Genomic DNA, 23,253 nt, shown 5'->3' with positions numbered 1-23,253 from the left:
TGCCCTGTCTTAGTCTGTTTGGGCAGCTATAACAAAATATCTCAGAATGGGTATCCATTTTAATTTAACAGAAATTTATTTCTCACAGTTCTGGAGGCTGGGAAGTCTGAGATCAAAATGCCAGTATGGTCACATTCTTGTGAAGTTTTCATTCTGACTCATAGTCAGCATTTTCTTGCTGTGTCCTCATACAGCAAGAGGCTGAAGATCTCTTTGGAACCTCTTTTATAAGACACTAATCCCATTCATGAAGGCTCACTCTTATGCTTTATGCATTTCTCAAAGGTCTATACCATCACCTTTGGGAATTAGGATTTTGTCATATGAATCTGGGGGAGGGGACACATTCAGACGATAATACTCCCAAATCAAAAGACATGGAGTGTCTTGGATTGACTGAATGGATTAAAAAATCCTAACTATATCCTGTCTGTAAGAAACTCACTTTAGATTTAAGGACATACATCGGCTGAAAGTGAAAGGATGGAAAATGATAATCCATGCCAATAGTAATCAAAAGAGAGCAGGAGTGTCTATACTTATATCAGACAAAAGAGACTTTAGGTCAAAAACTAGTCAAAAAAGTTAAGGAAGGTCATTACATAATGACAAAAGGGCCACTTCAACAGGAAGATATAACAATTATTTATAATTGATAATTGATAATATTTATAACAATATAATTATAATATACAATATATAATAATAATATAATTTATAATTATTTATAATTTATGAACCTAACATCAGAGCACCTAAATTTATAAAGCAAACATTGACAGAACTGAAAGAAGAAATAGACAGCAATACAATGATAGTAGGATACTTGACTACTCCATGGATAGAGCATCTAGACAAGAGATTAATAAAAAAGTGGAGGACTTGAATAATGCTATAGACCAATTGGACCTAATACACTTATACAGAACATTCCACCCTATAGCAGCAGAATACACATCCTTCTCAAGCATTTATGGGTCTTTCTCCGAGATATTAGGTCGTAAAACATATTAGGTCATAAAAGAAGTCTTCACAAATTTAAGAATTGACACGTGAATGGATGAAGAAAATGTGGTATATACATACAATGGAATACTTTTCAACCTTAAAAAGGAAGGAAATTCTGCAATGTGCAACATAGATGAATCTTGTGACATTATGGTAAGTGAAATAAGCCAGCCACAGAAAGAAAAATATTGCATTATTCCACTTATATAAGGTACCTGAAAATAGTCAAATTCATATAATTGAAAAGTGGATAGTGATTGCTAGGGGTTGGGGGGGTGGTTTGAGGAGTTATAAATCCAGGGTATAAAGTTTCAATTAAACAAGATGAAGAAGTTTTAGAGATCTGCTGTAAAACATTGTACCTATGGACAATAACAATACACTTAAAAAATTAAGAGGGTAGATCTTACGTTAAGTGTGCTTACCCCGGTAAAATAAAATAATAAAAAAGAAATTGTATAACTTTTCTGTCCTAGAATCATGGCAAATGGAACATACAGCATTGGGTTATTTTTTGTGTTAATATAGAAAGAATATTTCAACTGGTAAGTGAAATAGACCCTCATTCCTGAGAATTGTGAGCTCCTGGTCACCATGTATTTCTCAGACTATGGCTGATACACCAGGTTACCATGCTCATGATAAGAAAATAAGTTTATTTTACAAATGAATGGAGTTTGTGTTTCTGTTTGCTAAGAGAGAGAGAGAAAGACGCATGGGAGTATGAATGTGTCTGAGTAGCATATCAAATATAGAAGTTTAAAAGGAAAAAAGAGAAATGAGGCAGTTGAATATATACACTCTTTTATTCTAGAGAGAAGAATTAATGCCAAAATTTTTAAATTGATTCAATACAAGAGAAATTTATTTTTTAAAGATTTTTAGAATTTACTTATTTTAGAGAAAGAGAGAGAGAGAGAAAGAGAGAGAATGCCAGCATGGGGAGGAGCAGAGGGAGAGGGACAAGCAGACTCTGTGCTGAGTGTGGAGCCCGGCACAGGACTGATCCCACGATCCCGAGACTGTGACCTGAGTTGAAATCAAGGGTCGGAGGCTTGACCGACTGAGCCACCCAGGGGCCCTGGTATAAGAAAAATTTCTATCCTAACAATCAGTTATCCAAAAATGAGCTAATGTATCATGTAACTTAGAGAATTTTCTAACACTGGAGATTTAAGTGCAAACTGATCATTTTCTACTGTATGGCCATATTGTGTGGTATAGAGCAAGTATATGATAAATACTTGTTAAATGTTAAATACATGTTAGGCATGCTATAGAAGGAAGGAGACAGAGGTTGGGCTTGACCAATAATTCTGAAGTAAGTTGTGCAAGGTGGTGACAAATACCCTTTAAAAAGAATATTCCATTGTCAAATTATCTTGTGTACCCCTGTGTTAAATAGATTCAAACAGATTCCTTTACTGATGGACCACACAGAGGGTTTAATATAGCAAATTTCACATAAATATATATCTCCAAGAGGAGATTATGCAAAAACAATAGAACTTATTTGGGCATAAAACAACTTTTGGCAAGACACCGACTGGAACATCATTCTTTAGAATACTTATTTGAGAAACACTGGTCTAAATTTGCTCCATTTTTTCCATCTAATTCTTAATTCCTTTTATGTTTTCAAAGAGATGGGTACTATTTGTCCTTATGCTTTTACTAAACTTTGTAGTTCTAGCCACCATTCCTGGATAGCATGGGTGTATATAGAAATGTATTTACCAGCTTAGTGAAAAATTTATCTCCTCTTTCTCAGCTCTACATCTTCTTTGGTATACGCTCCTGTTTGAGGTCTAATTTACTTCTAGGGGTAAGTCATAGCACTTAGGATTTTCTTTGAATATTTCTATCATACAAAATCATTATCTTTAGGAACCTTTCCAAGACTTCTTGTAAAGAGGAAAATTCTCTCTCAGAATATTTAAAAACTGTATCTAAATGTATGCAGATTATTTTCCTATTTTATTTATAGGTTTGTGGTCAAAAGGAGTGGTCATTATCCTTAGATGAAATGGCCAGAGATAAATTTTGTGTATTGCTTTCTCCAAAGTAAAGGAGTCAGAGTGTTTCTAGGCAAGCGCCATAAAAATCTCCTCTATTGTTACTGGAGTGGTTGGGGGTGGGAGGGATGGGATGGCTGGGTGATAGACATTGGGGAGGGTATGTGCTACGGTGAGCGCTGTGAATTGTGCAAGACTGTTGAATCACAGATCTGTACTTCTGAAACAAATAATGCAATATATGTTAAGAAAAAAGGAAAAGAAGAAGATAACAGGAGAGGAAGAAAAGGGGAGTATGTCAGAGGGGGAGACGAACCATGAGAGATGATGGACTCTGAAAAACAAACTGAGGGTTCTAGAGGGTAGGGGGGTGGGGGGATGGGTTAGCCTGGTGATGGGTATTGAGGAGGGCACGTTCTGCATGGAGCACTGGGTGTTATGAACAAACAATGAATCACGGAACACTGCATCAAAAATAATGATGTAATATATGGTGATTAACATAACAATAAAAAATTAAAAAAAAAATCTCCTCTATTAACTGAGAAAAGAGCACCTGTCTTGAACAGTATTTTTCAAAGCTTAACCTCATGTTTTAACAACCCCAGATGACTTATGTTCCTGGCTTTCTTGTTCGTTGGTTAGCTTTCAGTGCCTGAATTCAGAGAAATGAGAGATGGAAAAACCCCCAACGGGTCACCCAGTTCATTTCTCTAAAGAAATTAACTGATGAGTCTCATAATGTAGTGCCTCGCATCAACTTACTTAAGGATAACTTGAAGGAGGGGGGTTTACATTTTTAAATCAGAAATAACTGGGGCCAATTTCAATCTCAGGATGAATTTAGAGTCCACCAAAAGATTTCCATATCCTACCTCTGCTGTATTTGTGTGTGTGTGTGTGTGTGCGCGCGCACGCACGCGCATGTGTGTGTATGTATCATAAACTAAGTAATTAAGCCAAATACATTCTGGCTTGGAGCTTGTAAGGGGAAGGGAAGATAAGAAAGAAGGAAATCACAAGACTTGAAAGATACCAGTGTCAGGGAAAAGGCCTAGGTCTTTATGCCCTTGCATTGACCAGTTTTGAGATATGGGCTGTTTCATGACTTGGAGCAAACTGCTCTCTTGAGCTAAGGGCTGTTTTGGGAGAGGGACTCAGCCCACTCAAAGCCATCAGCTGCTGGCATTTGAGGGAATGAGTGCCTCAGTCCTGAGGGAACTGAGCCAAGCACCATAAAATCAATTACAGTCCACACTTGCCCTGTTACATCCACTTGTTTCATACAATATGTTCCAAAAATAGCTTCTCCAGGATTCTGGTTGGTCTCTTTTCCAGGAAAAAAATTACAATCTAGTCACTTTTTCCTGGATATTGTGGCTGTTTCATGGAAATGTGTTTCCCAGGTTTAGTGTAACAGTGATCTCCTCTTTCTTAGCTCTATTGTTTCTCCTTTGGTGTAGTCTCATATTTGAAATCTAGTTCATCCCTGGAGCATGTTAGAATACTTACAAAAGTTAGTCGGACAAACTAGAGCCCATGCTGAGGCAGCTGTTGTAAAGTCACCACTAAAACTATGTCCTTCTTCAACTACCCATTCTCGATTACCTTACTCTTAGTTAACACATCTGGTGGTCTAGGTGTGTAATGTACTAAGTGAAATAGATCCCTGTTCCTGAGAGTTGTGAGCTGGTCACCATGCCCTTCTCAGACCACGGCTGATATATTATTTGCCCATTTACTATCACAATTGGGCAGAGAAATGTCAGGAGATATTCCAATGGATTACCAAGATATACAATGTATTTTTCTTCTTAGATTCAAAAGCCCTACCTTCTCCTGACAAACAAGTTCAATTATCCCTTTTAGAAAAGATGACTCTGTTACTGCTCATTGTTCTCTTAGCATGAAGAGACTGATGTGACAGCATGTAGAGCTTAAGTGGGACTCTTTTAATGTCCTGTGGTAAAATTGTTCTCTCTATCTGAATCAGGATTTCCAACCCACAGATACTAGAATTGTAAGGAGGGAAAGTATAAATTCTTCATGTGGGTTACAAAATATGGTAAATAGAGCCACTCCTGCTTCCTTATCTTAGTTCTCAGACCCATGTAGTCTTCCTACTGGGGACATGCCGCTGTATGATGCTTGGTAGTTTAGGGTGTATAACACATCATGGATAAAGATGTCCCATTCTTGCAGAGAAAGTGGAGTGGATTAATATATTGTGTTCTGAATTAACATCAATTGCTAGGGATTCTTACTGATGGAGGAGGTATGGCAGAAGATATATCTAGCAATAGTCAGAGAGGTAGCAATATCTGGGCTCCAGAGGAGGGCCATCTAGGATGAAATAGAACTCAAGTTCATAAATAAAAAAAGGCAATCTGGGCAAAGTTTCAGGGTTCCAAACCAAAATAAGTTCAGTATAGAATTTTCTCTCATTAGAGTTCTGCATTATGGCAAAGAACTGGGTTAGATTGTTAGAATTGAGGAAGTGAAGGAAAGGCTACAAATGATGGATAATCAGGGTACTCAAGAACTCAGAGATAGAACACAGATTACTTGCAGATTTTCCTTATTGAAAAGGTAACCATAGGGATTTAAATAGTGCTTGAATGTACTACTAGTACTACTATTTAAGTATATATCTTTAACTCCATTCTAATATGGACACTTTTATGACTGCCTAAAAATATAGTTGCATGGATTCTAAACTCTGGTGAACATAAAAGCTAAGATAATGAATTTTCCTTAAACAAAAATGAACTTCCCTGGCCTAGGATTCTAAAACTACATGTTTCATTGGCACAGGTAGATAAGGCATGGGGGAGAATTGAGGAAGAACGGAATAGGTACAAGCTGGCCTAGGCTATCAATAGTTTTTGGCTGTAAATTCTGTCTGCTTTCAAAGTGTAAGTGGGAATCCCTAAAGAAAGATCATCTTGCCATTTCTTAATATCCAGAGCATAGTACATTAAAATAATAGAAATTGTACAGTAGAAAACAACAGTAGAAATAGCTAGCATTTATTAAGCACTTACTGTATGCCAGTGTTTTGTGTACTTCACATATATTTCATTTATTTAATATTTACAACAAGGTTAAGGTGGGTACTAGAATAATCTTATTTTACAAAGTCCTCATTCGCAAACACTATGCTAAAATGTAAGATGGCTTTTATGGGGTGGGAGAAGAGCACTCTGTGTTTAAGCACTCTTTGGTTCTCAGGATGTACTACTTCATGAAAGGCCTTACCAATGTCATGAAAGAGGAAGAAACTAAGGCCTGTGACCTGTCACTTCATGTATCTTAGCTCTGAAAAACCAAATTATTATTATTATTATTATTATTTGTTTTGTTTTTTTAAAGAATTTTTATTTATTTGTCAGAGAGAGAGCGAGAGAGAGCAAGCACAAGCAGGGGGAGTGGCAGGCAGAGGGAGAAGCAAGCTCCCAGCTGAACAAGGAGCCCAATGCAGGACTCGATCCCAGGGCCCTGGGATCATGACCTGAGCTGAAGGCAGATTGGTAACCCACTGAGCCACCCAGGCATCCCTGAAAAACCAAATTATATCAAAGAAAGAAATAGAACAGAGAAGGTGGATAAATTTTTTTTAAAGACTTTATTTATTTATTTGACAGAGAGAGACACAGCAAGAGAGGGAACACAGCAGGGGCAGTGGGAGAGGGAGAAGCAGGCTTCCCGCTGAGCAGGGAGCCCGATGTGGGGCTCAATCCCAGGACCCTAGGACCATGACCTGAGCTGAAGGCAGACACTTAATGACTAAGCCATCCAGGCACCCCTAGGATAAATAAAATTTTGACTGACCTGAAACTACATTAAAACTAGCTTTATCAGATTGGAAATTGTGACTGCATACAATGAAAGGTTGATACAAATTTATGGACCATTTGTACATAACCTTTTCTAAAAACTGGCTTAAGGAATTAGATTTTATGAGGTCTAAAGTGAATTTCTCAAGAAAATAAAATACTTGTCCTTGGAACATTTAGTCTCTAAGCTCTCAAATTATTCAACATAAAATAAGGGGGTTGAATGAGGTTTTTGCTGAACTCCTTGTCAGCTCAAAAGCTATGAATCTAATGTTGTGTGATTGATAAAACAAGAGGTTTGGAGCTGGGAAACCCAGGTCCCCCTATTTACCAACTGAATCATGGTCACAGATCTGGCTCCTGGGAAACAGACTCTAAGACTTGGAGATTTGTGTGCAGATGGTTTACAGGGAAGAACTCTTGGGCACAACATGGGAGGGGTGAGGAACATAGGCCTAGACAGAGTGAACATTTGATCTGTTGTACAATTCCAGTAAATGCCTCAGCCAATTCGTGGTGGAAACTCTGAGGCTAAGATGGCCATTCGGAATAGTCCTGTCTGATAGCGGGCTTTTGGGCAATATGGAGTCTTAAATGGGATTTACCCTTTCTTTAGAAATAACTAAAGAAAACAGACAACAATCCATATGAAACAATGACTTTCAAGATACTGGGCATCAATCAATGAAAGATGATGGTGATCCCTAAGAGATGGGAAACAAACAAAGTGAGTCCTCTGATTGCCTCAGTTTATTGCCTTAAGAAAGTTTCCAGGACATGGCTCAGGGAGAGCGGAACCAAAGTGAAATATGGTGAACATTTTGAGTTCAGATGAGTTGAAAGTCCTAGGAGAATATGGTGGTTAGAGTTTACATGGCAAAATACTGGAGAGGAAAGTTACCGAGAAAGGGATCTCTGGATATCTGGATATGCAGCAGAGAACTGATTGGCACATAAATATAAGAAAATAATCATCCAAGAGGAATAGAGGGAATAGTGTGACTGGCACTAACTGAGGGCTGGGATTATTTCCTCCCTCCCACCCAGTCATGGGACATTGGGTGCAGTACTCAGAGGGTCTTTCTTCAGTGTGGGGGAAGTAACTGGCCCTAGACTAAATACTGAGTTGGTCTCCTTTTAAAAGCAAGATTTAAAGCAATGAAGCTTTTCCCAGGTGATTTAACTGTCCCAGAACAAAGCTCAAGAATACTTACAGAAATACAAGAATATCCAGTACACAAAAAAAAAATAAAATTTGCAATGTCTGGTGTCAAATAAAAGATTATCAGGAATTCAAAGAACTAGGAAATTAAGATCCATAACAAATAGAATAATCAACCAATCAAAACCAATGTGGAAGTGATATAGGTATTGGAATTAACAAACAAAGATATTAAAAAAGTTATCCTAACTGTATCTAAAATGTTAAAAAAATTGAGACAGAAAATACAAAAACACCCAAATCAAACTTCTATAGGTGAAAACTGTAATGTCTGAAATGAAAAATGCCCTGGATAGGGTTAACAGTAAATTAGATATTACTGAAGATAAGTTAACAAACTTGTAGACACATTTAAAGAAACTGTCAATAATGAAATACACAGAGCAAAAACAACTTATAAAAATGAAAGTAATATCAGGGAGCTGTGGGACAACTGCAAGTGCATGTCATTTCAGTCTCCAAAGTAGAAGAGGAGTGAAGGAAGGAAAATATTTGAAGATATAATGACTGATAATTTCTAAATTTAATGCAATCCAAGAAGCTCAACAAACCTCAAGAACAAGAAAAATAAGGAAAAACCACATGAAGTTACATCATAATCACTTTGGTTAAAACCAATGATAAAGAGAAGAACGTTAGAAGCTGCAAGACATAAAAGACTCAGTACATACAGAGGCATAAAGATAAGAATGACAACAGATTTATAGCAGAAACAATGCTAGCTATAAGACAGTGGAACATCTTAAGAGAATTAAAAGAAAAAAACTGGCAACATAGGATTTGATATGCCGCGAAGACATTTCAAATAATAAGGCAAGATTTCAAAACCAAAAGAATCTAGCAGATCTGCACTAAAAGTAATGTTAGAGGAAGTCCTTTAGGCAGAAGGAAAATAAGACCAGACAGAAATCTGGATGCATACAGAAGAATGAGGAGCTGTGGAAATCAAACTACATGGGTAAATGTATGGGATTTTTTTTGGCGGGGGGCATTATCTAAGCCTTTTAAAAAATAATTGACTGTTTAGGGGTGCCTGGGTGGCTCAGTCAGTTAAGCGTCTGCCTTCAGCTCAGGTCATGATCTCAGGGTCCTGGGATCGAGCCCTGCATCAGGCTCCCTGCTCAGCCAGGAGCCTGCTTCTCCCTCTCCCACTCCCCCTGCTTGTTTTCCCTCTCTAGCTGTCTCTCTCTGGGTGTCAAATAAATAAATAAAATCTTTAAAAAAAATAAAAATAATAATTGACTGTTTAAAGCAAAAATAACAAAAATGTCCAGTAAGATCTATAACCTATGTAAAAGCAAAAAAATAACTGGACTATTTAGACTATTTACATATAATGAGATTACTGTGATAAGTTTAAGACTATCATCTTGCTTTTCAATTTGTCCCTTTTGTTTTTTTGTTCCTCTTTCCCCCCATTTTTGCCTTCTTTTGGACTCCTTGACACTGATGCAAATGAGGATGAGTCCTATAACTGCCCCAACTTCTTGGAAAGTTTTCAGGTCATAGGATAGACAATAGAACCCACCAGAGCCTTATGGCCTTCCTAAATTGAGGAGATAGAGCTGGGAGTCCAGAGAGGTGGCTGATGATCACAAAGAAGAGTACCAGAGAGGAGAGAGATGCACATAAGAGAGAGCCCTAGAGATCTATAGAGAATTGCACCCAAGTCCTTAGCTGGGAACCATCAGCTGCCAATATATCTGGTGGCCAGGGGAATAATATCTCAGCCTGAGTGATATACCACTGCATTACTACAATGTCTTCAGGAAGTTACTTCTCTGAGTCTCAGTTTTACCACCTAATAAATATTACCCATCTTCTAGGTTGTTGTAAGACCCAATGAGTTATCACAGCAAAATAGCTTAGAAAATGATAAAACGCTCATCATCATATTAATATGATGATGGTTTAAATTATATAACACACATTATTATGATGAATGTAACAGTTTCAAAATTGGGTGATCACCCCCAGGCATGACTAGTCAGTCTGTTTTTAGTCAGCTTTCACTGAAAACCCTTTGTGAACAGAACATGTTAACAAGCCTGTAGAGAGAAAAGAAACTGCAGTTTCTTACCATAATGTTAGCCAAGAAAATATACATAAAAAGAAACTTTAACCAAAATATGAATTGAATAACATTATTGTACTTGATTCTACATGTATTGTTGAAGGGCTAGACACTGGCTTGATTGGTGTGATAGGAGGTGGGTGGATTTAATCATTACCGATTTCATAAAGTACTACTTGAGTTTTGAGCTGGATTTTGAAGGATTAGAAAGATTATCCACTAAGGAGATGAAGGCAGTGGGCCTACCAAAAGGAATGGATGAGTTCTCATGGAAGAGAAGAGCAGTTTGAGGTGGGATTGAGAAGTCCTGGGCTCTGTCTCGAACTACCAAGCAGAAGACTCTGGAGCCTCATCTCCTCATTGGCAAACCAAGCTTAAGGGAGATATATAGCATCTTGTCTGGCTCCAAAATTCCATGACTGAATTGTTTAAACATCTCTGGCAATTGTGAAAGCAGAGATTTTCTTGGCCCAAGTGAGTTGAAACTGTGACATCTTAGGAAATGGTAACACTCAAGATATTATGATGAGGGTGATGAGCCAGGATAGAGCCTGGACTCCACACAGAAGGAATTTAGGGCCATTTAAAGTTTAGGAGCAGGAAAATCGTATGATTAATCACCTCTGAGGTTTGAAAACTCTGGAAAACCTATAATAGGAGGCATTCACCAATCCCAAGGTAGAGTCTAGACAAATTATGGCTGAATGTCTTCAAAGTTTCATTCTTTCTATGTAGTTATGTTTCTAATCAACACTAGAATATGATTAACAGAATTTCCTATTCTGGGTTAGGTGGGCCATGGTTTAAATATCTCAGCACTTTTTCCAGAAGAAATCAGACTCACAAAACGAAAGTATCCAACCAACAGTTTATTATGTAATAATCACACATCTGAACTCCCTCTTGACCCTTCCCTACATTGCTCTTTCACTGCCTATCAACCTGGGGGCAGGAAGGAGGGTAGCAGTCACACAAGAACATTTAAGAAGGAAGCAATTCGTGTGTGTTTATGTAGGTTAGTGATGCTACTGCAAAGGAATACAAAACCAGGCACCAGACTCTGGAAAGAAAGAGACTTTTTCCAATCTCATTTGCCCCCACGGCGCTGCCTGAAATAGCGATTGTAGGCAGCGTTGTATCCATAAACCATGGCATAGCGTTCACAAAGCTTGAAGTCATCACAGGCTTCCCGACTGATCTCATAGGCAGGCTTGGTGCTTTCTCTGATCCTAGAAAGTGGTGGGGGGATGGAAAGAGGCCCCAAATGAGAAGCATAAATAGAGTAGGGGAAAAAAAAAAAGAGGAAAAGGGGAAAAAAGAAAGAATAAGAAAACATAGGAGAGAGATCCCATTCACCCCCCAATATTAGAGGTACTTAACAGGGGGAAAGGTGGAGTGGGGACTTTTTGTTTTGCGAAAATAGAAATTTTCTTTCTGTCCTCCTTTCCCTTCTCCCTCCCCTCTGCTTTCTGGGTCTTTCACAAGCTAGTCTTCTTGAAATTCAGTTGTTTTCTTTATACTGTTTTTTAAATTCTATGATTTGGGGATACAATTAGAAAAAATACATATGATTAAAAAAAAACCTGTTTCTCATTCCATTCAGATCAGGGATGCTACTTGAGAAAAATTACCCCCCCTCATCAAGTTTTGTTACCCACCTCTCTTGGACTTTAGCTCTCCATCCCCACTGTGGGGATATAAACGTATTAGCATGTCTCCTGTTAATGAAGGGATCTTAAAAGAAAAAAGAAAAAATTGCAGTTTTAGGAAAGCAGTAGTTGGAGATATTTCCATGAATATTCCCTAACATAAGTATATTTGAAAACTCATTAACTCATGCATTTCACGTAACTAGAGATCTTACAAAAGTCAGAGAGAAAGATAAAGCAGTTTTCCTAAACTGCCTGATCAAAAGAAATCAGTATATGTTTTTTAGAGATTGGTTACATAGGCCCCAGTTATTTTTGTTTATTTCGCCTATGGGCAATCGCTTTGCCTTTCTCAATTTGGTATTCCTGGTCAGTGTGTGTTTAATTCCTGTGAGGAGAAATTCTCTCTGTTCTGAGGACTTGTAAAGCATAACTTTAGATTACCAGAAATAGACTGTGTAAATATTATGAAGATAATGAACAAATTGAAAATGAGAGTGGTATGTTACTTCTTCCTATACTCAGTCTTTGTAAGTCCAGATACTCAATAGCATTCCACATGCTGACGACCGTGGTTTCCCAGCTGACTAGGCCTCTAATTCCCTACTTTGCCATTTGTCATTACTCCTTGTTGTCCATCTGCGTGGTTGATGTGCGCCAGCTTAAAATTTCCAAATGCCTCCAACTCTGTTGAATGCAGCTTCAAGGCCATATTACACTATTTCAGGCTTAAACAATTGCTCATCTGGAGATTTTTATAGTCATTAGATTTTTAAATTTACTTTAGTTTTCCAAACGAGGCCCCCTCTTTCCCTTCCCTATTTGACCTCCATATATTACCATTTTGTCTATTTAAGAATAGGAAGAGAGATTCTTTAAAGCGTGAGATTTAAATAAGGAAGTCAAATGTTCACTTACTAATTTCATAGGATTCCATGCTTTCATGAGATTCTGGAATAAAAAAAAAAGATTCATTTGATTGTTATTTATCACACATGGCAACGGTCTAAATTTAGGGAAGGAAGGAGAGAAGAGTCAAAAAGATGTGAAGAATATAGTGAGCAGTGTGATTATTACAAATTTCAGGCATTTAGGATTTATGAGTTGTTTCTCTAGCTCTGTCCTTGGTGTAGAGATCTTTACACTTTAGTTTTTTCTGATGTTGAAGGAACCAGTGGCTACGGTCTTGGCTAAAAGTTCCCAAGGGCTACGAGGTCTTCAGGTTAGTGAAATAAGATAATTTAAGTGCTACACACAGATTTCCAGAGAGGCTTCTTCTCTGATTCATTTGAGACCTGTCCAAGAGCAGGGTTGAGAAAGGGACAGAGGGGTCCAAGAAATAGCCCAGGTCCTCCAGGCAGTGTGGGGAGATGGTCAGCTGGGCTCTACCAAGATAGGTTTCTAAGAGGTTCCTAAAGACTCTTAGGAGCCTGTATGAACTTGGCAGCCACAGAAACCACTGGCTCCAGCTGACAACTCCCAATGGGCTGAAGCCAGTTCAGAGGAAAAACTGAGCTGACGCCAAAGCAAAACTTTTCTTCTTTCTACCACTTTCCTGTGCACAGTAGGTAAATCTGGCAATAAGAGGTTTATATTTGTAAGCAAGTGATTTTATTTCAAAAATTAAAAAGGAGATGAAGACACCAAATCTTCTGATACAGAAACCATGTGAATAATTTCAAGAGTCAGAAGAAAAGTACTAAAGATTGTTAATACAACTGAGGTTTAAGGTCATCTAAATATCCAGATAATTGAAGCGTAAGATGGATCGAAACTAATCTTACTTCAGATTTTCTTTCATAAGCTTTGTACAGACACAGATATAGTTAACAACATAGAGAAACCAGGTGGAATTTATCTTTTGACAATCGAAATTATGCAATCTGTTTTTTTCTCTGAGATTCTTTAAATGCGAAACTCTATTTTTTAAAATGAATTCACTGAACAAATGTAGGAAGTTCATGAGATTGTCCTGTCCCTGCAGAGGGCCTAAACTTAACACTTCATGTAAAAACTGATTTTCTTAAAGGTGAGTGACTTCACTAATACCTTTAACCAAACTGTTACAGAGTATAAATAAACATCCCCAAAAATGGGAAGTCGGGGGGCTGGGAATTTGATATCTTCTTTCTGAAACAGCAAAGTTTCTAGGTATGTAGCGACTTACCATACACAGGACCTGCTTGTTAGGTTGCCTACAGAAATCTGGATATTTTGGATGTAAAGAAGACTTGATGGGACAAATCAGTGTCCACGGGGCTTGGGAAATGTTAAATTGATGGTACTTTAAGATTCTATTAGAGAGAGCGGGGAGAAGAGGAGGAGGGAGGGATAAACTGAAATCAGAGGCAGAAGAGAAAACCTAGAAAAGTAGCAGGAGAAAGGTTTCTCACCATAGCACAGAGCTGCCATAGCCCAGGCAGCCAGAAGGCAGGGAAGGAGCAGGCTCTTCATGGTCTCTCCGTGTCCTGTGGGTTGGTCTCACTGGCTTTTGCGGCAGCAGAGGGGAGAGAGGCTCCTGCAGGCTGTTCGTGAAAGGCTGTGGAGGTTTTATAAGAACGAGAGCAGCTGAAAGGGGAGGAAGCAGTGGGAGGGGGCCAGAGAAGGTGGAGACTGGTTGGCCCTAAACTAGCACTGGGACTTTTCCCAAATGCTCATTCCTTCCAGATATTATCTACTCTGGGTGGGCAGTTTTCCCTCACTCCTGGACCAGACGGTGCTATAGCAGGATGGTGCCCTGCTACAGACGTGACCGCCCTAGGTTTAGGGCCAGACCCGGGCAAAAGTCCACAGAAAAGGGAGTTGCCACAAACACGTGTTTGCCTTTCTAATTCCTTCTCCGATCCACTCTCCTGGCCCTGACTACAGGTCTGGCGTGCAGACAGAGCTGAAGTGTTCTGCTTGCTCCCCTGATGGGTGGATGAGCAAAGGACTTTGCTTCATAAACTGGTTCTAATGTAGACTTATTTTCCCAGTAGGGTTGAACTAACGGTCCTGGACCAATTGCATATGTGCCCAGTGATATGCAACTTTTGCGTTTTTTCCAAGTGCTCAGCAGGGCAGAGAAGCACAGTGATGCCCTGAGTTCTGTTTCCGCAATTGGCTCCATCGTAACTTGCCCATCCAGTTTTGCATCTTGAGTCCAATCCTGTGCCCCAAGGCCCTCTTAGGCTGGATATCACTGATCTAAAGTGCAGCAAAAATAAAAGGGTAGCCATCTCTTATTTTCTGAAGGCATTGTCCTGATAATGAGCTAATCCAATGGTCTTAGTGAGCGACGGATGAGAGGCAAGGAAGTGTGCTAGGTGCTGTGGGGAGATCTAGAGACAAACAAGACACGTCCCTAAGGGGGTAAGTAATAGATACTTACTATATTCATTTTGTGCTTTAGCTGCCATGTGTCCTCAAACATAGATTTTTCACAAACACACGCTTCCATTATACCATTATACCCTCAGTAGCAGAAGTGCTGTTTCTTTTCTTGCAGGAGGAGGATTGTAATTTGGTGCCTCTGGTTATCTTGTAGACAGAGGGTTTTTTTTTATTTTTTCTTCTTTTTTCTTTTCTTCTTCTTCTTGGACAATCAGAAAACCTTTTCTATGAAGATGTGTCTCGGCTGTCTGGTACCCCAGAGTCCTCTTGGCAGACAGAGAGGTCTGAGTCATAGAGCAGCAAACTGTAGATGAACTAAAGCTGCAGGACTGCTCACTTGGCTGGAACAGCAAAAGGGTTGGCTTGGGAGTAGGTGGGTACAGTTTTCAATAATAATTTATTTCAAGGATCAGTGATGGACAACTAGGTGAAACCACACGCCTCATTCTTTTTGTTTTTTTGGGATGCACTTTCCCTCCCAGGCTCCACCTTCTGAAGAGCTTTTATAAATACTAAAGGATTCCCTGTTAAAGGAAATAGTTCACAATCCTTGTAATCAGAAGGATTCGTGAGTTGCGAAGGACCAATAAATGTCAGGGTTTCCCTCCAGATTTTGTCATATTTAGAGATATATTCTTCTTGATAAAATCCTAAAGACAACCTCAAAAAGAAGACAGTGTATGTTCATCTCTGATAAATTCATCCATCGTGATTTCTGGTCACAAGATTGGTGGTTGTCTTTTTCTTTAAATCACAAACTTGCTCTCAGGATTGGCCTCAGTGCCCTTTTTCCAAGATAAATCATCCAAATCATTATATTTGCAAAAGCCAGTTTACTACATTGCATTTACTACATTTACTACATTGCTTGTTTTGGGAAAACAAACTAGCTGTGGCTTGTTCATGTAGCATTTTATATGTACTCAACTCAGTTACTAACCCCCAATTTATATGAAATGAAGGAAGTTTGGTTTCAGTGTTTCATCCCTAAAATGAGTAGGATACTCCACCTCTCCCACCCTATCTCTGGAATTAGAGAAGTCTCTCTTTTCCAGCTACAAGCATGTGCTTTGTGATGTACGTTAAGTTGGTCTTTTCTGGCCAGATTCCGCATGTCTCCTCCAACCCAAGTTCAAATGAAAGCTGTGCTCTGTCTGCTTTCTGACATTGCAATTGTTTATTCTTATACTCTCTGAACCCAAGGGTCAAAATCTTACACTTCTCTTTCCAACATAAGCTCCACCTTTCTTCACGAGTTGTTTTCATCACTGCTTCCACCGGCTTCCCTAAACTTTTTTTTTTAAGATTTTATTTATTTGACACAGAGAGAGAGAGAGAGAGCACAAGCAGGGGGGTAGGGACAGAGGGAGAGGGAGAAGCAGACTCCCCGCGGAGCAGGGAGCCCGATGCCGGACTGGATCCCAGGACCCTGGGATCATGACCTGTGCTGAAGGCAGACGCTTAACCGGCTGAGCCACCCAGGCGCCCCTTTTAAGCATGTTTCCTTATCATCTTGCTTTTTGCAAGGCTAACACTTTCTGTTGGAAACTGTCTCCCTCTCACCAGTCACTCATCTTCCCTTTCTCCTGTTTTCCATTTATTTATGGGTCCTCCTATGCTAAATACCATTTTTATATAATTTATAGCAATTAAATAACATGTGTGAAGACTCAGAGCTCTTCTTTTTCTCTTCTCCCACCCACCACTCCCTGTCTCAAAGCTAATTTTGCATGTGCCGACTCCAGTCATGTGTTTTTATGAGGAGGATCAGACGAACTCGATGGGGGCTTTGTACTGGAAAGGGTAGAGATTGACTTGTCAGAAAAAAGAGAGAGAGAGAGAGAAAAAAAACAACGGAGGTAGAAAAAGGTGGAAAGAGAAATGAAGAGGCCCTTATAGATTTGGTTTGCTGGATGGGAGAGGTTTGGGTAGAGATTGAGTTGTAGAGAGAAAAGCTTTGAGGCTGCTCTAAGATGTGAGACGTTGAAAATGAGACAGGGGAAAAGACAAGTAAGAGCTGTTTTGGTTATGAATAGGCTTGTTTGAGATTGTAAAAGATTGAGAATTGCTGGAAAATATTAAAATTGTTTTTAATTAATGTTGGCTGGTAGGGTTTTTTTTTTTTTTGAGAGAGAGAGTGTGCATGTGCTTGTGTGAGAGCTGACTGAGCCACCCAGGTGCCCCTAATTCGTATTTTCTTAATTGAACTACCTTGTAAAGACTAGACCACATGAAATTCCAATTTATATTTGGATTTTAGATAATTATGAAAGATATTTGTATAGATATTTCCGCCTAGCTAAAGAGGAATATTCTTTAGTGGAGAGACTATTTGCAGATACTCCCAGGAGTGACGACAAAGGAATTGGAGAGACAGTGACATGATTGGCAGTGCTTTCAGACTGTACAGGAATCTCGGCATGGGAGATTGGACCATGGTATAACCCAGGCAACAGAATCCACGGAACCATACAGGATCTCCTCTTCCACCTGCCCTTAGGAGGGAAAGAGAAGCATGAGCATGCCCTCCAGGGCCAGAAATAGCCTCATATTTTAGTCATTCTTTCATCCATCCAGCCATCCATCCCATCATCAGTCCATTTAACAAATGTATCGAACATCTTCTATGTGCTGACTCTAAACTGCAAATAGAATGGAGAAAAATATACAGATAGGAACCCTACTCTCAGGAATCAAGCATGATCTTAGATCATAAATTTAATTAGTGTTTCTTCTTCTTTAAAAATTTGTTTAGGCAGTCCACTGGCCCTAGAGAAGTCTAAGTGATTTGCTTTCTCATTGGACTGATTTTTTGTGGGTACCCAGGAGCATCTTTATTTGTAGAACATTGCAGAAAGTGCTGATGACACGGTCAGACAATTCTGAGTTCAGGGAAAGAATGGAGGAGAGGGAAGGTTGGCAGACCTGCCAGGAATTATTGTGAGGAGAAGCTTTTCAGAAAAGTACGTGCTGGCGGACATACTAAAAGAATTATCCCCTTTCTATAGTATTTCTATGACTAAGCCCATAGCATCGTAATAATAAAGTTAACATATTTCCCACAATTCTACATCCTCTGTCCATCCTTGCTTATCCATTCTTTCTTTTTCAGACTACTAGATATTTTGTCTCCTTGAGGAATTTTCCTGGCTCCAGTCAGACTTTTGTTTTTTTTTTTTTTTCTGTTCCATGAGATCCCACTTTATTTACAGAATGTTGGTTTTATGAGTTCACAGTATTATTTTACTGACAGCACTAAAACCCTTAGTCTTGCCGTTAAAGAAAAAGGCAAAGGGGAGAAGAGTTAGGAAGTACCAGCCCTGAAAATAAAAACAAAAATCTCTTTCTAGGGCAACGAAATGAGAGACAGAAACCTAGCCAGGTTCCTAGGATAGTGCTGACCTCTAAGTTCTGTGTTTTTAAGGGAAGCCCCTTGACAAGGGGATCCTCCATCTCAGAGTCCTTTCCTTTTTAAATGTTATTTGACAGAGAGGGCACTAGCAGGGGGAGTGGCAGAGGGAAAGGGAGAAGCAGACTCCCCGCTGAGCAGGGAGCCCAACTCGGGCTCGATCCCAGGAGCCGGGGATCATGACCTGAGCCGAAGCCAGACACTTAACCAACTGAGCCACCCAGGATGCCCCTACATCTCAGATTCCTTAACTGACATAGCTTCCCAAGCACTGAATTCCTCAGTCCTTTCTTAATTTGTCTCAGCTGAACTAAGTGAAAATAAATGCTTGTCAAGCTCAGGTATGGGAGGGACATTTAGGGAATCCTGGGGAGAAATGTCTGGGGAAAGGCAGAGAAGCCTGGATAGTAAATAAACTGGGCTTCTGGTTGGGAGTAGCTGCCACATTTTTTTTTTCTTCCCCTTCCCATATAGATCAACTCCTCTACCCTTTTCCTTTCTGTTAAAAGCTTCAATTTTTAAATAAGATAGCAGATGTGAAGTAATAATTATACAACTATCCAAGTAATATCATCATGTATCATATAGGTACTATGATAAACACTTTTTATTCATTATGTTATTTACTTCTCATAATAGTCTTACAAACTGAGTAAAATTACCCACATGTTACATATGAGGAAATTAGGGCTCAAAGAGGTTATGTATTTTTTCCAAGGTCACATAGTAACTAAATCGCAAAGGGCTATTTGATTTCACAGAGACACAGGGATCTACGACTTGAATCACTGATAAAACCACACACTGTTCCCCAAGGTTCTGACAACTGCTTAAAGAAGTCTGTGATTGTGTCTACAGGGATTGCTGAGCCTAAAGTTTCAGAGATAAAGATAAAATTATAAAAAGATCTGCCTATTTAAAATGCTAATTTCTTCAACGTCTTTTGAAATAGGATAATAGGAATTAAAGATCTGCCTTTTGCCACTTACACCCAGATAGTTAAACGACTTACAAAACCAGAGAAAGGGATGAATTTGGTATTCGAACTCGAGTTTCCCATTTGTCTGTTTATCCAGTACTGTGCATACTAAATTGTCTGTCCAAAGAAGCTCCAACTCAAATATGTTGCTTTCTAAAGCCTTTCAGCTTACTTTAGAAATCACCACGTCTACGAACACCCATGTTTGCTGACTGTCAGCTGACACTAACTCTAGTTTGGTTTAAGAATACTGTCTCTGTCGGGTCTAAAAGTCCATTTCTATAGTTACTTAGACCCCAAGCGAAACTAGACTCTAAGCTCAATGTATGGCCTGCTCCTTCAACTCAAAGCAAAATGGAGAACAGGTTCTATGTCCCCTGTCTTGGCTGGACATGAAGTTAGGAAAGGTTGGCCGTTTACTCATTAGACTCTCGTGGCCGGTTCTCAGTGAGCTGTGAAGTTAAAGTCTGGGGAATTTCTCCCACCGCACCATGGCAAGCGGTCCTTTTTGAGGAGGGGAAGGAGCCCTTTCCGACCTCTTCCACTGTCATCCCACGCTCGCCACAGCCTTGTATCCGCCTTTCATCATTCCAACTCACCAACAGAAAATACCCCTTCCTATGTTCAGGAAATGTATGACAGCAAGCAAGGGACTCCAGTAATTTGTAGGCGTTGAAGAAGATATTTGAAGAAGACTCACAGAACGGGAGACTCAAAATTAGGACTGGTGAGCTGGGATATGGGAGGAATGAGCTGATGTCTCTATCAGTGAGGTGGAAGGAGAACAGGAGTTTAGTTAATATTTGTCAAGACATGAAGGGAAGGGAGAGGATGATAGCTTTGCTCATCCATCATAGTATACAAGAACATGAGAGCACAGTTATAAGTTGTAAGGAGTATTTTGGAGGAAGATAAGAGCTGTAAATGACAGCAAGTGATTTAATAGAAATTTAGTAAGCATAACAACGACATTAGTTATTAAGAGAATTTGAAAAATAGTTGACAACTTTTAAATTTGACATGAGAAATGAAATATGCTCTTTGAAATCCTTCAGTTAGAGATAGGTGTCTGGATGGATCTTGTATAATCCAAAGGGACTTCATTTAAATGAAGATTTAAATCATTCTTAAAGTGATTTTAACTTTAGGTAACAGATTGACTAGAAGAAAATCTGGTAGCTAGCTGCATGAACCAAACCTACCAAATTCCTTTGTACTTCAGCACACTTCACCTGCTCTTCCATTGATCTCTCAGACAAAACAAACAACAAATTGGGTGTGTGTGAGCATTTCCCATCCTTATTCAATTTTCGTATTCCCTCCATACTTTTGGCACCCTCTCAGACAAAAACTCATTACATAAACTAGAATGGACTCTAAAGAAAGGCTCTGTAGGAAGTGAAGAGCTCTTCTGGGTGAGGGATATACTTTTTGGAATAAGAAAGCCTATGGAAACAGTCTAAGTGTCTGTTGACTGATAAATGCATTAAGATGATATGGTATATACATAACAGAACATTGTTCAGCCATAAAAACCATTTGTGACAACGTGAATAAAGCTGGAGGACATTATAATAAATGAAATAAGCCAGAAGCAGAAAGACAAATACTGTATGATATCACTTATATGTGGAACCTAAAAAAGTTGAACTCACAGGAACAGAGAATGGAATATACTGTATTGTATACTTGAACTAATTCAAGGTCAAGTTGCCAAGAGATCTTTAGTGTTCTTACTGCACTAAAAAAAAAACATAACCCTGAGAGGTGATGGATATGTTAATTAACTTGATCATGGTAATCATTTCACAAGGTATTTGCATATCAAACCATCACATCTCAAATATATACAATTTTTGTCAATTATACCTCAGTAAAAAAAAAAAAAAAAAAAAAAAGCCTGGATTTGGATTCTGGTTCTGCCACTTAACTCCTTGTGTGACATTTGGTAAGTTAAAATTCCTGAGCCTCACATTTCTCAGTGACACAATAAAGGATTATAAAACCTGACTCACAGGACTGTTGGATGGATTAAACAAGACATATAAACAATATATGTAAAAAAAAACCCATATAAACAATATGTTTATTGTTTTTATTGTTATTGTTATTATTCTAATACAAACAAACATATAAACAATAAATGTAAAAAAAAAGACAATAAATGTAGAGCTCCTTGAGTAATGGCTGGCATGCAATGCTTTCAGAAAGATTCGTTTAACTCCATTGGTTCAGTGGTTCAATTCATTTTCCCCAGCAGTTGAGGACTAGATCACTCAGGATGGCCAAAGCAGAGGAGTGAATGCCAAAAGTGGGAGTGACTGACTCAGCAAGGTCTCCGATGGGAACCGAATTGGGAGTTGGCTGAGCTCAGTTTAATTCTGACACCGACACGTAATGCCTATGTGACTTTTGAACAGATAGTTTAAATCTCTTTTCAAGCATGAGTTGGAATAGACTAGTATAATTTTGTGCTTCCAGATTATTTCATCCTTGAAGTAGATAAATAAGATAGAAAATTATTCTACAATCCGGCGTTTGAATAGAACATTCTGTTCCTCATGCTGTTTTGCCAGTGATGGTTCCCGGGCTGACTCGGGTTTGGATGTCAACCCCTGGGCCTGAAAACCGCTAACGAGATGTCCTGCAAAAGTTCCATTCATATAAACAACTGCCTGCCAGGAGGCCCTGTCAGCCGTTGTTTCCCAGTGTAGTCAAATATCTTTCTACCTTTGCATTAGATGTGGCTATGCTTTGAAATCTTTGGGACAAAAAAGAAGATTTTTTTTCTTTTATTTATTTATTTATTTACCAGGGTTTGGTCAGTGAGAGAAAAATCTCATGGAAGAGATGTGTAATTCTGCAATTTCTCTTCTTTGTTACATCATCTAGTCATTGCCAACCCTGGAAATAGGATGACATTCAGAAAAATAATATTTAGAGAGGACACAAAGGAAAAATTTCCAGGTTAATATGAGGGAGAGTATAGTGCAGAGCACGCCTTTGCTGATCAAGCTACAAAATGAACAGGCTGCGAAATGAGAGATTGTTTTCACATCCGATTTCTCCCTGATTGCACCGTTATGGAAAATAATGCAGTGAACTGTGGGTTGGGACGACCTGCGGAAATCCAATTTGGCCCTGCCTGCTGGGGACATTCACCTAAGCGGTCCTATTACCAGTGCTTATCTGAATCTTGGTGGCCTCACCCCAACTCTGTTTCTTCCAATTCATCATTCTCTGTGTTTCCTGTCTTTCTCATAATCTTAGATTATTTATTTCCTTTCCCTAGGGAATTTGGAAAGAGACTTTTTTTTTTGTTGTTGTTGAGGGAATGAAAGGGCTTTTCACTGGAGTTCTTCCTCTGGCTTTGGGTAGGAGAAAACGAGTGGGTGCTAAGAATGGGATCCAAAGGAAAGGGAGATAAACTGAAAAAAAAAAAAAAAGCAAAAACAAAAAAAACCCCAAGATGTAATGGAGTTTTTTGTTTTGTTTTGGGAGAGCAGTAGAAGGGCAGGTAAAATGGATAGGAGCTGGGGTGTGGGATTTGTAATGATGAGAGTTCGGCATGAACACTTGTCTTGCTCTTCCTCCAGACTTCGAGGTCTTTGAGGTTAGCCTCTGGATCTTACTCATCTTTATTTATTTTTTTTTTAGATTTTATTTATTTATTTGAGAGAGAGAGAGAG

The 23,253-nt window shown here is 39.0% G+C and overlaps 1 protein-coding gene across 1 annotated transcript; it reads right to left on the bottom strand.

Annotated features, from left to right (window-relative positions):
* Nucleotides 1-11,009: 11,009 nt before the first annotated feature.
* MGP (matrix Gla protein) lies at nucleotides 11,010-14,355 on the bottom strand. Its single transcript, XM_025879775.2, has 4 exons — nucleotides 14,198-14,355; nucleotides 12,723-12,755; nucleotides 11,814-11,889; nucleotides 11,010-11,384 (listed from the first exon to the last, which is right to left on the bottom strand). Exons 1-4 carry the CDS (start codon nucleotides 14,256-14,258, stop codon nucleotides 11,243-11,245), a joined length of 312 nt encoding a protein of 103 aa, XP_025735560.1. The 5' UTR covers nucleotides 14,259-14,355; the 3' UTR covers nucleotides 11,010-11,242.
* Between the last annotated feature and the right edge of the window lie 8,898 nt (nucleotides 14,356-23,253).

This window comes from Callorhinus ursinus, unplaced genomic scaffold (genome assembly GCF_003265705.2).
Source record: "Callorhinus ursinus isolate GAN/ISIS: 27379988/994484 unplaced genomic scaffold, GSC_fseal_2.0 scaffold27, whole genome shotgun sequence".
In the NCBI taxonomy this organism is placed as follows: Eukaryota; Metazoa; Chordata; class Mammalia; order Carnivora; family Otariidae; genus Callorhinus; species Callorhinus ursinus.
This window is presented reverse-complemented; position numbering and strand designations above follow the sequence as displayed.